The 14082-nt window shown below is 38.5% G+C and overlaps 1 protein-coding gene across 2 annotated transcripts in view; it reads right to left on the reverse strand.

The window, feature by feature from the left end:
• Positions 1 to 5243: 5243 nt before the first annotated feature.
• Positions 5244 to 14082, reverse strand: part of LOC114658188 (alpha-2-macroglobulin-like protein 1) — an 84979-nt gene continuing 76140 nt past the window's right edge. For both annotated transcript variants that reach the window (XM_051932105.1, XM_028810281.2), the window contains 4 exons: positions 12403 to 12471; positions 11945 to 12050; positions 9560 to 9601; positions 5244 to 6256 (listed from right to left, as the gene is read on the reverse strand). In XM_051932105.1, coding sequence (XP_051788065.1) covers positions 6231 to 6256; positions 9560 to 9601; positions 11945 to 12050; positions 12403 to 12471 — 243 coding nt within the window. In that variant the 3' untranslated portion in view covers positions 5244 to 6230. The remainder of the gene's footprint in view (positions 6257 to 9559; positions 9602 to 11944; positions 12051 to 12402; positions 12472 to 14082) is intronic.

A 14082-nucleotide genomic window follows, 5' to 3' on the forward strand; every position in this document is an offset into this window, starting at 1 on the left:
TAGGAGGACTAAAATTTGTTGAACAACTTGATCAGTTAGATAGCATGTATAAGCCTAACGCTGCTGAATGGACCCAGGTACTTCGTCGAAAGCTTGGGACCACATGGGCCACTGTTTGCAAGGGTGTCCACAATGACATTCCATGGGTATGGAACCCAGCTTTAACTCGAGGACGGGATTGGTGGAGAAGGCGAATTTAACCCACAATGGGAGGCGTTGAGACAAAATATTGCAGAAAAATATAAAAAAGGAACGGACAGGTCCCTTATTTCTGCTGCAAAACAAAAGAGTGACGAGACGGTTGATGAATGGGCACATAGGATTCAAGACCTTATGGCTAATCACTCGGGCTTGGAAAATGTTGATGACCGCACCCGAGCTGCAGTTCCACCTTTTGTTTCCGGTTTGCGCCTTGATATACAAAACAAGGTCCGCACTTCCTGTATTGAGTGGGAAAGTGCCGCGTTTGATGAAGTCAAACCACATGCTGAACATGCCGAAAAACAAACTAAGCAGAAGGAATCGGATTCTCATGCCAAATTATTGGCAGCACAGATGAACTATTATACCAGGAATACTCCTGACCGAGGCCGAGGATATGGCCTTAGAGGAAGGGGACGAGGACGAGGAAGAGGTGGTTTTGGAGCTCCTCCTGTTGACCACAATAAGAATCCTTTTATTCCCTCTCCCTTTAATCCCAATGTTAATTCCTACTCTTGCTACGCCTGTGGTGAAACTGGACATTTTCGTCGGGAGTGCCCTCACAGACAGCAACAGCCCCCGCCTCCTCCTATTCCACCTGATTTTTCTGACACCCCTGACCAACAATACTGGCCATAGGAAAACGCAGGGACCTCCAGCCACTCTTTTCAACTACCTTTGCTCACCCATAATTCAGAGACTGATCCTTTACTGACATTGTTCGTTGATGGCACTGAGACTATTTTCTTAATCGACACTGGTGCCACTCGATCTACCCTCTCGCTGGCAAAGGTCCCTGCCTCGAACGAGACTGTTACTGTGCTTACTGCTTCTGGACAACCTCACCTTCTCCAAGTATCAAAACCTCTTCAAGTCCAGTCACGTCCTGGCGGACATACCTTACTGCATCGTTTTCTTTTAAATCAGCTCTGTCCAGTTAACCTTTTAGGAAGAGATCTCATAACAAAACTTTCTCTTTCTATTTCTATGACTGACAAAGGTTTTTTCTGTTCTACCCCCAAGTTGTTGTGTCAAATTGCCCCTTACCCCAAACCCTCTTTTGCAGCTTGGACTTTAAATATTTCCCCACACACCATTCTCCTCAAAGCCCTACACTCTTTTTCCCCCTGTCTCTTTCCCAATTTACAGGCCCCTGACATTTTACACTGTACTGCCCAATACTTCCCTATAGAAGTAGACACCCCCTGGCTAGAATCTTTCCTTACTTCTGGTACTCGCCCCGAAACCCTTCACATCTCCTGTGTTTTTATTTCATCCACAAAGGCAGCTGCTTCTGTTCATCTTACATGCTCACAACATATATTTTATCTTGGCGGCTCAGTGCCTCATATTTCCTTAGCTAAATCACGCACTGTTAAATGGGGGGAAAATAGGACCATGGGTAGAAAAATGCCTTAAAAGAACAGACTGGTTACAAGTTACTCCAGGTATTTTTGATACTCCTGACCGTTTAATAACTAAAGTGGTGTTTCAAACTGATTGTTTAGTACATCGCACTTTGTGCCGTCCTTCCTCTTTTACTTGTTCATTGCAAACCACTTTCCCTTCTTGGCTCTCTATGCTCCCTGATTCACTATGGTCCCAGGGAAAGAATGATTATGGAAGGATAGCCCATTGTGAGCCTCTGGTGATCCACCCGAAATCCTCCTTCCGCCCGCACCGTGCCCAATATCCTCTGTCTCCCGAAGCAGAGGCTGGCATCTCCGCCGTACATTCCGATCTCATCAAACGCGGTACCGCCATTGGACATGGACCGTCATGCCTCAGGGATACACTGAAGCCCCTTGTGTATATGGACAAGCTCTTGCCCAAAATTTAGAAGGCTTTTGGCCGGACAGAGGTAGTACATTGATACAGTATGTAGATGACATAATGATATGTAGCGCTACGGAAGAAGATTGTACAAAAGATACCCAGAAATTGTTGCTGTTTTTGGGGGACAATGGCCATAAAGTTTCTAAAGTTAAGCTGCAGCTAATCAAAACAACTGTAAAATATCTAGGTCATGACATTACGTATGGAACAAGAGCTCTCTCTAGCGATCGCATTACAGCCATCCAAAATCTTCCTAGACCGGTCACAAAACAACAGGTTATGTCTGTTTTAGGTATTCTGGGCTACTGCAGACAGTGGGTTCTAAATTTTACTGAAAGAGCACAGCCATTGCAACAATTGGCTAATACTCCTGGCACCCCCCTTTCTGGCCAGGTCCAATGGAATGAACAGGCTGAGAAGGCTCTCTGTGACTTAAAAAAAAAAAACTGCTCTTCTATCTGCGCCCGCGCTTGGTTTGCCTGATCATTCTTGTCCATTCACTTTGTTCGTGGACGAAAAGCAGGGATTTATGAATGCAGTACTGACGCAACAACATGGAGATAAACAGAGACCGGTGGCTTATTTTTCTAAAAAACTGGATCCAGTGGCCGCAGCACTTCCTCCGTGTCTTCGTGCTGTGGCTGCAACAACAGAAGCTGTATTAGCAAGCATGGATGTAGTTCTCATGAGCCCCCTAACAGTTAAAGTGCCTCACGCTGTACATTCTATCCTAGTACAAGCCAAAACTTCACATCTCACTACTGCTAGGGCAATACACTATCAGAATGTACTCTGTACTTTGTCAAATGTTACAATTGAAAGATGCTCCACTTTAAATCCAGCCACTCTTCTCCCAATTAACAACGAAGGAGAACCACATAACTGCCATGATGAAATAGCAAAGGTTGTAAAACCTAGAGTAGATCTACAGGAAACACCTTTAGAAACTGGAGAAATGATTTTTGTGGATGGATGTTCCTTGCGATTGAAAAATGGAGCACCCTCAACCAGTTATGCAGTGGTCCAAGGGGACCGCCTGCTGGAAGCAAATCGAATTTCATCAAGTTTGAGTGCACAAGCAGCTGAACTCGTAGCACTCACTCGAGCGTGTCAGCTGTCTGAAGGGAAGATTGCAACAATTTATACGGATTCCAGGTATGCTTTTGGAGTCTGCCATGATCATGGAGCACTATGGAAACTAAGGGGATTTAAGACCAGTACTGGCAAACCCATCCAACATCAGAAATTGATCGAATCCCTTTTAGAAGCTATAACCAAACCATCGAAGCTAGCGATTGTTAAATGTCAAGCTCACACAGGAAAACAGGATCCTGTTAGCAAAGGAAATGAATTAGCTGACCACTTTGCTAAAGAGGCTGCATATAATAACACACCAATTTCTTTATTCCAACAGAGAAATGACCAGGACCCTGATAATCAAATTATTTCTTTACAGAGTGCAGCCACGGATATCGAAAGGAGAAAATGGTCCAAAGAAGGGTCCCTCTCTGATGGAGTCTGGACTCATAAACACACTAACAAACCTTTTCTCCCAAAAGCCTCTTTCCCAGGAATGGCAAAAATCACCCATGGCCTCGATCACGCAGGTAGAGATGCCATGGTTCGAGATGTTGAAAAACATTGGGAAGCTGTAGGTTTCTCTACATATGCAGAGCAATTTTGCAGACGCTGTGCAATATGTCAAAAGTTTAATGTGGGAAAAGGTACCCAGGTAAGTCCCGCCGTTACCCCTAATCCAGTGGGTCCGTTTGAACACCTCCAAATGGATTTCATTGAACTAACCCCGTCTAAAGGGTACCGATATTGTCTTGTGATTGCCGATGTGTTCTCCCGATGGGTAGAGGCTTTCCCTTCAAAACACAACGATGCCAAAACAGTAGCCAAAGCACTAATTAAAGAGATTATTCCAAGATGGGGTATCCCTCAAAAGTTACAAACAGATAATGGCACTCATTTTGTGAACTCCGTTATAAATGAATTAACCACCTGGCTCCAAATTAATGTGCACCATTATTGTAAATACCATCCCCAAAGCGGAGGCATCGTAGAACGATGCAATGGCACTTTAAAAGCTAAACTCGCAAAAATTTGTGAACAAACTAATTTATCATGGCCGGATGCACTACCCTTAGCTTTAATGGGACTAAGGGGATGGACACACTGACAACTGGGACTATCGCCGTTTGAGATTCTGACCGGACGTCCCATGCCCATTGGCATGGTTGTAGGAAATGTGAATTTGCATACTGTGGACAATGATCTTCTCTCTAGTCTTGCAGGTCTCCGAACCTCGTTGAAGGAAGTCCACCAGCAGGTTAATCAAGCCTGGAGGACCAACCCACCTTCTAAGGATTTACCAATTCCCTTGGGCACCTGGATCCTGGTTCGAGATACTCGGAGGAAACACTGGCATCAGCCTAGGTGGAGAGGACCGTTCCAAATTCTTCTATCCACACCACATGCCGTGAAAGTTGAAGGACTGCCTGCCTGGATCCACGCATTGCATTGCAAGAAATGGCTATCTTAAAAATACTTTTTCTGTTGACTGTTACCCGCACCCTCTCAGGCTACCCAAGGATGGGAGGTGATCTCTATCTAAGTACTTTACCGCCTCTATGGAAAGGGCATTTATGCTACATGAGGAGCACATGTCTCGTATAGCTTCTTCCATTTTCTCCTCCCCATCCCCTTTCCCCCCCTTCCCCTTCATCAACCATTTCAATTTAATTCTACTGCCCACATCATTTTGTTCAAAAAGGGAGGAGTGTAAAAACATAAAATGATGTAATTGAACAAAATGTATGTGTGTAAGTACAGAAAATAGGACAGAGTGATCAAACTTGTTTGTGTTTTGCGTACGTGACAAAAAGCATATATACTTTCTGGAAGTTTTCTTTCAATGATGTGTGTGACAAGAAAATATACCTTTAGGGTAAAGACTTTACCAATTGGAATAATACAAAATGAGTCAGGACGCTATTTTTATTGCTTACTGTACGTGGTCAACGATCAGGAGACTAGAAAGGTATAAAAGAGCAAGGATATCTGCGCTCGAGGTAGATGAAGTGCGGTGTCCTAGGACTGTATTTCTCTGTCATTTTACCCTTGTCTGGTATGTATCAATAAAAGGTTTTTACTAATTTTTAATTTTCGTCTCTGTCTTCAGTCACAAAAAGTGTCCACAGTTCTTTCTTACTTATTTTATTTCCATATATAACCAAAAAAAGGCTCCTTATTTGTCCAACAAATGGACATGTGCTTTGGTTTACAACAATCCAAATCGATGAGACTTTCAAATGGTGTTACAGTACAGTAAGTGGAGTTTGTTGTATTAGAAATATACAGCATTTGATGACATTATCCCATGAGAGTGATTTTTATAGGGGAATTACAGAGGTCAACTGAAAGTATTTCTTACAGACTAACTCAGTTTTGTATACATAAAACAAAATAAAAAAGTACAAGTGAATATAGCAAAAGAAAGAGGGGGTAATGAAAGTCTCAATAAGTATGCTTCAGTTGCAGAGACACTTGACTTTCTTTTTATCATTGTAATTAGAAGAAATGGTTTCCATTCTGATGAATGATGAAGGTGGGGTAAATATATACAATCATATTCATTTATTGCATTAATGCTTAGTGTCAAATAATCCTCTCTATTCTTAGAAAACGGCAAACTGGATGGAATTGTAAAGGCTTGTTAAACATTAGAAAGTGTTGCAGAAGGTTTACTTCTATAAAAAATTGCTTTTTACTTAAAAATCTAAAGGTTGGTTCACCAAACAGTCCATAGTTCCCACAGTTTTACAACAAAGGACTTCAATACATATTTTCCAACCACTCATCCTCACTACACTGTATGTGTTGGTATAAAACAACTTCACCATACTAAAAGTAAAAAAAATTAGACCTGAAATTTTACTTTATAGATTTCTTTTTCAGTATTACCATAAAGTGACCAGTGACAATATGGACTCAAAAAATGATTCATACCATCATGATATTATTATCTTATGATGAAACAACTCATGCTTGTTAGTTGTGAACATGTTGGTATATAACACCAATGACTGGCTTCTCAATACTGCTGGATGAAAGCAGGAAGCAAAAATATTTAAGAATCGAAGAGCAGAAATTTAAGTGACAGAGATGCAATATTCAATGTTTTTCATTCAGGATTCATTTTTCTCTCCATCATCTGTAAGAAAACAAGAACACTTTAAAAAAAATCATCACCAATATAGCTTGGACACATTTTGCATGCAATTTAAAAATAACCAATCCACCTTAATAAAAGGATAAGTGTCTAAGTGCCTGCCCGGTTGCTATGTCTCTGTCATTCCAAAAGATGGGGTATCATAAAACATTTTTAGTAGTAATGTGCATTGCATTTGTAATTCCAATAGATGATGCATCACAAACATTAACTGCTTTTACAAACCCCATACCATATGGCACATAACAGAGGCATATGCATTGCATACTGCAGTGCAAACATTAATACTGAAGTCTATATCAGTTAATTAGATTTCAATCCATTTAAGACAGGTAACACAGCTAGTTTACTATAAATATACTTTATATATGCCTTGACGTCTGCTGCTAACATGCAGAAAGAACTTTGCACAAGACAGGAATTAACCCTAATACTAGTCATTTTGCCAGCCACAATTCTACTAAACCTGCCCATCCAGTATTTTGGTTCACAGTGAGGTGGGGAGCAGTACTGCATACAAGAAAGAAGCTTACATTGCACAGAGTACCACTCCTGCACACATTTATACTCAGTATATACAGGTTAATTGACAAATAATACCATATTTGGGATATGGAAGGAGACACAAGACAGAACCACTTCATCACATGGCACACTTTAGAACATTGGAACAGCTGTGACATAAACTGACCATTCAGGGCAACAAGCCCGTCCATCCTATTTGCCTTGATTGACAAAAATAACATTAAGATCGGAAGATGCCTAAAGTTCTACTTTCCATCACACAATCTAGTAATGTATTCCATGTGTATATGGTTCTTTTTGTGAAGAAAAAAATTCCTACATTTGTGTAAAAACTGCAGTTTGCAACCTACATGTTTTTGTTGCAGGTTTTATTTAAAGTAACGGCTGAGATCTGCTATGCTAATTCCTTTCAAAATTTTATCCTTTAAATTTTTTTCCTTTAAAATTTAATCTCAATTTATTTAAACTGAAAATTCTAAACACATCATCGTTTGCAAATACAGGCCAATAGTTCTTCATAGAGCATGCTCACATACAATCATATTAGGGCAATTCAGAGTCAGCTGTGAACCTAACATCGTGTGCCTTGTGCTCAGTGATAGACTCTGTACCTCTTTGATCCTAAATTAAATTAAGTGGGTTTGAAAATGACAGACTCACTGACTATTAATCTAACATAAAAGTATTTGGGCTATGACAGGAAATCAAAGTAGCTGGATAAAATGAACACCAATATTAACCAGTGACCAGGGGTCTCATGTGTTACATTGTGCATTGAATTCACACTAAAATAGGTTGTACGGACAAAACTGGAAATTCAGATGCATAAAACTGTGTGTACGCCAAGTTCCATGCACTTCCCCTTTATAAATCTCAACAAACATGAAATTTAACGTACATGCATACGCCTACAACCCCACCCTGACTCCTCCCATAATTTTGCATATTTTAATTTGCAAATCAATATAAATTGCTTCAGTGTTCTGTTAAAAGACAATGGCAGAGCATGTGAAAAAAAGAATTTCAGTGAATGTGAAGTGGAGACAAGGAAAAATGTACCGTTTGTTGGCATAAGTAATGGTATAAACAAGAAAAGAAAATTGATAGAGTGATACAGCATGGTGTATACACTCGAAACTTCAGAAAGTCGCACAGTGCCAAAATCAAAAAGTAGTGGTTAGATATCAAAATCACAGCCCACAGTCTGTTTATTCTATTTTAGATAATATTACAAATGTTAACCCCCATGCTGAGGACACAAATCCATGCAGTGATGGTGTTGCTGTGCCCCGCACATCTTCAGGTGCTGGTTGCACACATCTCTGCCTCGAAACCCACCGGTAACCATCTGGCTGAGTGCTGATGGACACTGTTCTGGAGTCACAAAATGCAATAGAGATGTGGCCAATGAACTAAGGAATATAAGGGCTGTACTATGTGCTATTGACCACAAATTAAATGAACTGACTACCTGTTTTTACATTCTCCTAATTACATTCAAACGAAGTTGTAATGCTGTCTGATTTGGCTGATCATTTTGTGGGTCAGGGTCAGGCTCATCATACTGCATCTTTTCAGCCACGATTGTGCGCCACATTATGCAGCACACTACATGCTTGCACAATGCTACACACTTTCTGTGGGCTATTAAAGTCGAAATGCTTTCTATTTACAGAATCAAATTCATGCTCTGAAGGTGCTTTTAGAGTGTAGCGTCAGCATCAAGCACCACAAAGAATCGATTCTCTGCTCTTTACTTGGCTCTTTGAGATGACATATCTTTAAAAGGACTGCTTTCCTTTGCCATACTAGTTGGAAAAAGCACCTGCCTTTTTATTTTCTCTCCTGCTATACATAATGTAATGCTAGCTCATTCTTTTAGTGATTCGTCCCTGGCTGATATAACTTGTCCAGCACGATTGCAGTATCAACGTGTGTGCAGTTGACCGCTCTAGTTACATTTGTAAAACCTGGTGTTGCTGCAAATTGCGCTTTGATGTTTCCCAGTTCACCCACAGTGTAAGGAAATCTTATATATCTGGATGAAAAGCGGATAACACCATCCCATTCAGCTGGCATGGTGCTACTCAGTGATGTTTGTGGAATACCTGATCGGTTAGGAAGTTCACGCTGAAAAGCTCCTGTGGCTAAAAACCCAAGAGTGGACAGAACTTACAAAGAGCACAATTCCTCAAAGTCTGCCTTTGTAAAGCCGGCACCAGTTCAGCACACGGTTCCAGGAGGATAGCTCTTGGAAATCAAAATCGACTTAGAAGCTAGTCATCATTACCTATAAATTCGCACCCTCTTCTAATTCTTCAATTTGCAATGTCTTTTAACAACACCAAAGCACCTATGGTAGTTGGAATAGTTTGGCCATTTTGTGCACCATTATATTGTTACAGATTACAATCAATTGAATTAAATTTGTAACTTATATGCTATTTGATAAATCCTGCATCCACACTGAAACAGTTGCACTGCTTTGATGCTGAGTGGCGCCAGTTTGCAAAACTGAGCAGAAAAATGTCAATACATGGGGTGAGGCTGCTGTGAAAATGTACACAGCTTTAAGCCAAGTTTAATTTTTATACATCTCAAAGTGTGCGTGGAAATGGATGTACGCAACATTTATACAATGTGCCCCAGGTCTGGAATTGAATCCTGTTCCTTAGAGTGTTATGGTAGTACTGCTAACTGCTTATACCACCCCAACCCCAAAAAAAAAAACAACACATGTATGTCAATTAATTTTTATACCTGTACTGCAAGGAGATTTGTATTCAGATTCAGCATGGTCATCTGCAAAAAAAGAAAAACAAAAATTAAAGAGGTTTCCTTTTTCAAGCATCAGGACCCAAGATAAACAGTTTAAGGGAGTCAGATACATTACGCATTATATTAATTGTTGGAAGACAAGCCATGTCAAAATCTCAGTTTCAAGAGTTGCTCTTTATCACAAAACAATTTTGTGAATATAATTTCATCAAAAACACCGGTAAATACTAAGTAAATTAATAGATAAATACTTTGAACAACATTACATTTAGAAGAATACTACACTGATTGCATGTTATATGCAATATTACATATGTATTTTTCTTTTTTACTTAATGTGATGTTTTTAATCATCTTACTTTGTGAAGTGCTACTTTGATATTACCTGTCAATAAAAGAGACGCCACACCAGCATCAATATTAAAATCAAGGCGGAAGACATCTTAGTTAGGCAGAGTGTACTCTTTTTAAATCTGCTGGTGAGGCTGTTCTTATTGCATTTATTGTGATCGGTTTTATTTAAGGTTTTTAATTGTTTTTCTCATATCACTGTCCTGTCCTGTGGTAATGCTTACTGTTTTTGACTTTCACAGTAAGTGATCTTTCTGCATCTTGAAATGAAACCAAACCACAGACACTTCTCTGCACTCCACTTCATTACACATATAACCAGGGCCTGGGTGGTCAATTGACTAAGGTCAGGTAGGATTTTCCAAATGACTCTGGGAATGTACTGTATTGTTGGACCTGTGTAGAGCAGAGATGTTGCTAGCTGACCTTAAAATAATATCCTTATATATTAACATTTTATCCACCAGTAGGAGCACTAATAACCTAATCAAAAACATGAAAGTCTCCAGATTAAAGAATAGTTTCATGTATATGTTGTTTTTTGTAAGAATTACTTACTGTATGAACATTGAAATCAAGCCAAGTTTTCTTTTTTGTGTGTATGGCACTTCCTGCCTTATCTTTAGAAAACATCCACATATGATATACTGTTTGACTTGCCTTCATGTCCATTTATTCGAGAAATCAAGCTTTTGGGGGTTCCTTGCTAATATTTGCCCCCAGGCACTACTTTTTACGCCACATTTAGTAAACATTTTGTGCAGGAAATGACAAAGACAAAATCAATAAATGTCTTTAGCAAGGACTTGAAGTAGTGCAGGCCACATCAGCAGACCTCAGGGATCCACCGCCTTAAGGGATTTGAGGAATCACAGTTACTCCTTCTCACAAAACTTTGAAAAAATATAGGCATGTGGAGTGTCCTTTTATGCTGTCTTGAAGTTGCCGATCACAAATACAATAATATTTTTGGTACTTGGCTCTTTACAGGTGGTCCTAGCTCTCCATTAGCCACTTCAGAAGGTTGAAAATCACAATTTTTAAACATAAGCACGTGAGGTATCATTTTAGACTGTCTCAAGGTCATTGATTATGGCTATGATGTTATTTGTGATTTTGTATCCTTTACCAGGGATCAAGCCTTCTGTGGACCTCTTTCAGAGGGTGAAAAATGACAAATTTTGATTACATATACAAATATTTTTGATTTAAAACTTTTAAATTGAAGCACAGATTTTAATATTTCAAATATCTAAAGCAACTGTTCTTATTTATTATGTACTTCTGTCTCATGAAGTAAGGCATTACATTTCTTATGAACACCCCAAATTACAGTAATTCAGACTTTATAATATTTTATTTCATGATATTGTTAACATTTACTTTAATAATGTTTTTGTTAAAATTTTCACTATTTTTTGTAAATGAGTATTGCACTCAGAAATTGTAAACTGCATTAAAATGATTTGTTATGAAAATTGATGCATGGACTGAATGCATAATCAGTGAAGGGCACAAACAATATCGCTTTCAAAGTTTATGTGTATATTCCTTGAAAGATGCATAAGTAAAATATTAAAGAGCTTTGTTATGCTGATAAGGTTACAGTCTGGTAGTGTGTTATTTTTCTAATTTATACAAGACAACCTATTTTAAATAAAGTGATATTCCAAAGATGTAACAATAAGTTATTACTTCAGCATACAAGCTGCATGTTGTGTTATGCAATCGATTGTTAGTATTATCTTCCTTTGTATTATTCTACATTTATCTGATCGTGCTTCATATGGGATTTTCCCTTTTGGCCAGTCAATCTTGCAAATCACTGGGAGTCAGCTGTATCTGAAGTCTCCAAGATCTGTAAGGCTATGCAAGCGAGTCTGACACCCTCAAAAACTATGGCACACAATGCTGACACTCTATCATAAATATTACCTTTTGAGTGTAATGAAGTAACATACTTTAGATATAAACCTAATTATGGCACAATGAATATTGCATATTTTAATGACTTACTTGGCTGATAATAATCATAGATCTTCACAGTAGCTGGTTTGATATTCTTCACTGGAATCTCCTCTTCAATAGTTAAGGTGAATGTCATTGGCTGTTTTTGCACCAGCTGTGGAAATAAACATGAAGCATTCATCTGAATCTTGAACTATATGTGTTTTTCCATTTATCCACTCAAAAACCTTCTTAATGCACTTCAGGTCTAATGGTGGTTGTTGAAATATTAATTTCTTAATTTATTATAATGTTGATAATGAAAGATAACATGACCAAACAGGAAAAGCATTTGAATTTACTCTTTGACCACGTCCACAGAGAAGAGGGCTTGAAAAATTAAAGAAAAGATTTGTTTGTTTGTTTTTATTGTAATATTTATACCATTTTATTTTAATAATGTGTAGAATAAACATTTTTAAGAGGTATTTATTTGCATTTTACTATAAGTAATATAATATACATACCTCATCAATATAGATGTCAATATATCCATTATTCTGATCAATTCGCTTAACAGATGCCATATACTTTATCTGTTAAGGAAACAAAGTAAACATAAATACCTACATATTATTTAAAAAAAAATGAACATTTTTGAAAAAGACATTATTTTGACTTTCATACACAAGCATTACTTTAAGTTATTTTTCACTTGGAATTCAATTTGTTTCATTTCAAGCACCTGCAGTTTTTGGAATTGTTCTTGTGATATTTTAGTGGTATAGGGTTGCGTCTATGGAGGATTTAAAACTTGCATTGATATAATCTCTATTAAATTAAAATGGAACATATTGTACTATCTAGCCCTAATAGTTAAACCATTAAAGGCTCAGGCCTGTATTTTTTATTTCCCCTAATGCATGGAAATTCACCATTATCTACCTGCACTACGTCAGGAATGTGAGAACTGATTTAGTGGACATAGAGGGAAGGTCACTCTTATGGTAACTATGTTTTGGTTTTAAAAATAATGGTGACAAACTAAGGGGGCAGAAAAGCAATTTCTGATAATGCATGAGAAAATATTGGTGGTATGAATAAACGTTAGGAATAAAGGATTTGTATTTTTTAAGTCAGATAATGATAAAAAATGTTCACATGCAAAAGAGATACTGATAAAAATTGTAAGAAGTGTAAGATTCGCCCAATGAAGGGCACCCATTTCATTGAACTGAAATGGCTCTGAGCATCTTTGCAATAAAATCTATTCTGCTTACCATCTCAAGATTCTTGGACTGGACTGCCAATACTGATTCTCTGTGCAAGAAAGGACAGAGCCGCCTGTACTTTCTTAGAAGACTGGCATCCTTCAACATCTGCAGTAAGATGCTGCAGATGTTCTATCAGATGGTTGTGGCGAGTGCCCTCTTCTATGCAGTGGTGTGCTGGGGAGGCAGCATTAAGAAGAAGGATGCCTCACGCCTGGACAAACTGGTGAGGAAGGCAGGCTCTATTGTTGGCATAGAGCTGGACGGTTTGACATCCGTAGCAGAGCAACGGGCACTCAGCAGGCTCCTATCAATTATGGAGAATCCACTGCATCCATTAAACAGTGTCATCTCCAGACAGAGGAGCAGTTTCAGCGACAGACTGCTGTCACTGTCCTGCTCCACTGACAGACTGAGAAGATCATTCCTCCCCCAAACTATGCGACTCTTCAATTCCACCAGAGGGGGTAAACGTTGAACATTATTCAAGTTATTGTCTGTTTTTTTACCTGCATTTTTTTATTAATAAAGTATCTATCTATCTATCTATCTATCTATCTATCTATCTATCTATCTATCTATCTATCTATCTATCTATCTATCTATCTATCTATCTATCTATCTATTTGTGAGTCCATTCTCCACAACATTTCCAACTACATTTGTTTCTATGGCCACAGTCACATTTATACTCATGATCACATGATTGGGAAATGTCTTGTCATCATACATTTAAAACAATGAATACACAGTAACAGAACATCCACATACTGGATTTTATTCATGCTTTTTGAAAACTTTCCTTAGTGTAACAAAACCTATAAAGTGTCTGCAAGAAGTTTTTAGTGTTGGGACCTATTTTATGCCTGTTTCTTTTCTATTTAACAATGGTCTCTGTCAGTGTTTATTGATGTTTGATCCCTGCTCATGTCTCGC

Source organism: Erpetoichthys calabaricus, chromosome 9 (assembly GCF_900747795.2).
Source record: "Erpetoichthys calabaricus chromosome 9, fErpCal1.3, whole genome shotgun sequence".
Classification (NCBI taxonomy): Eukaryota; Metazoa; Chordata; class Cladistia; order Polypteriformes; family Polypteridae; genus Erpetoichthys; species Erpetoichthys calabaricus.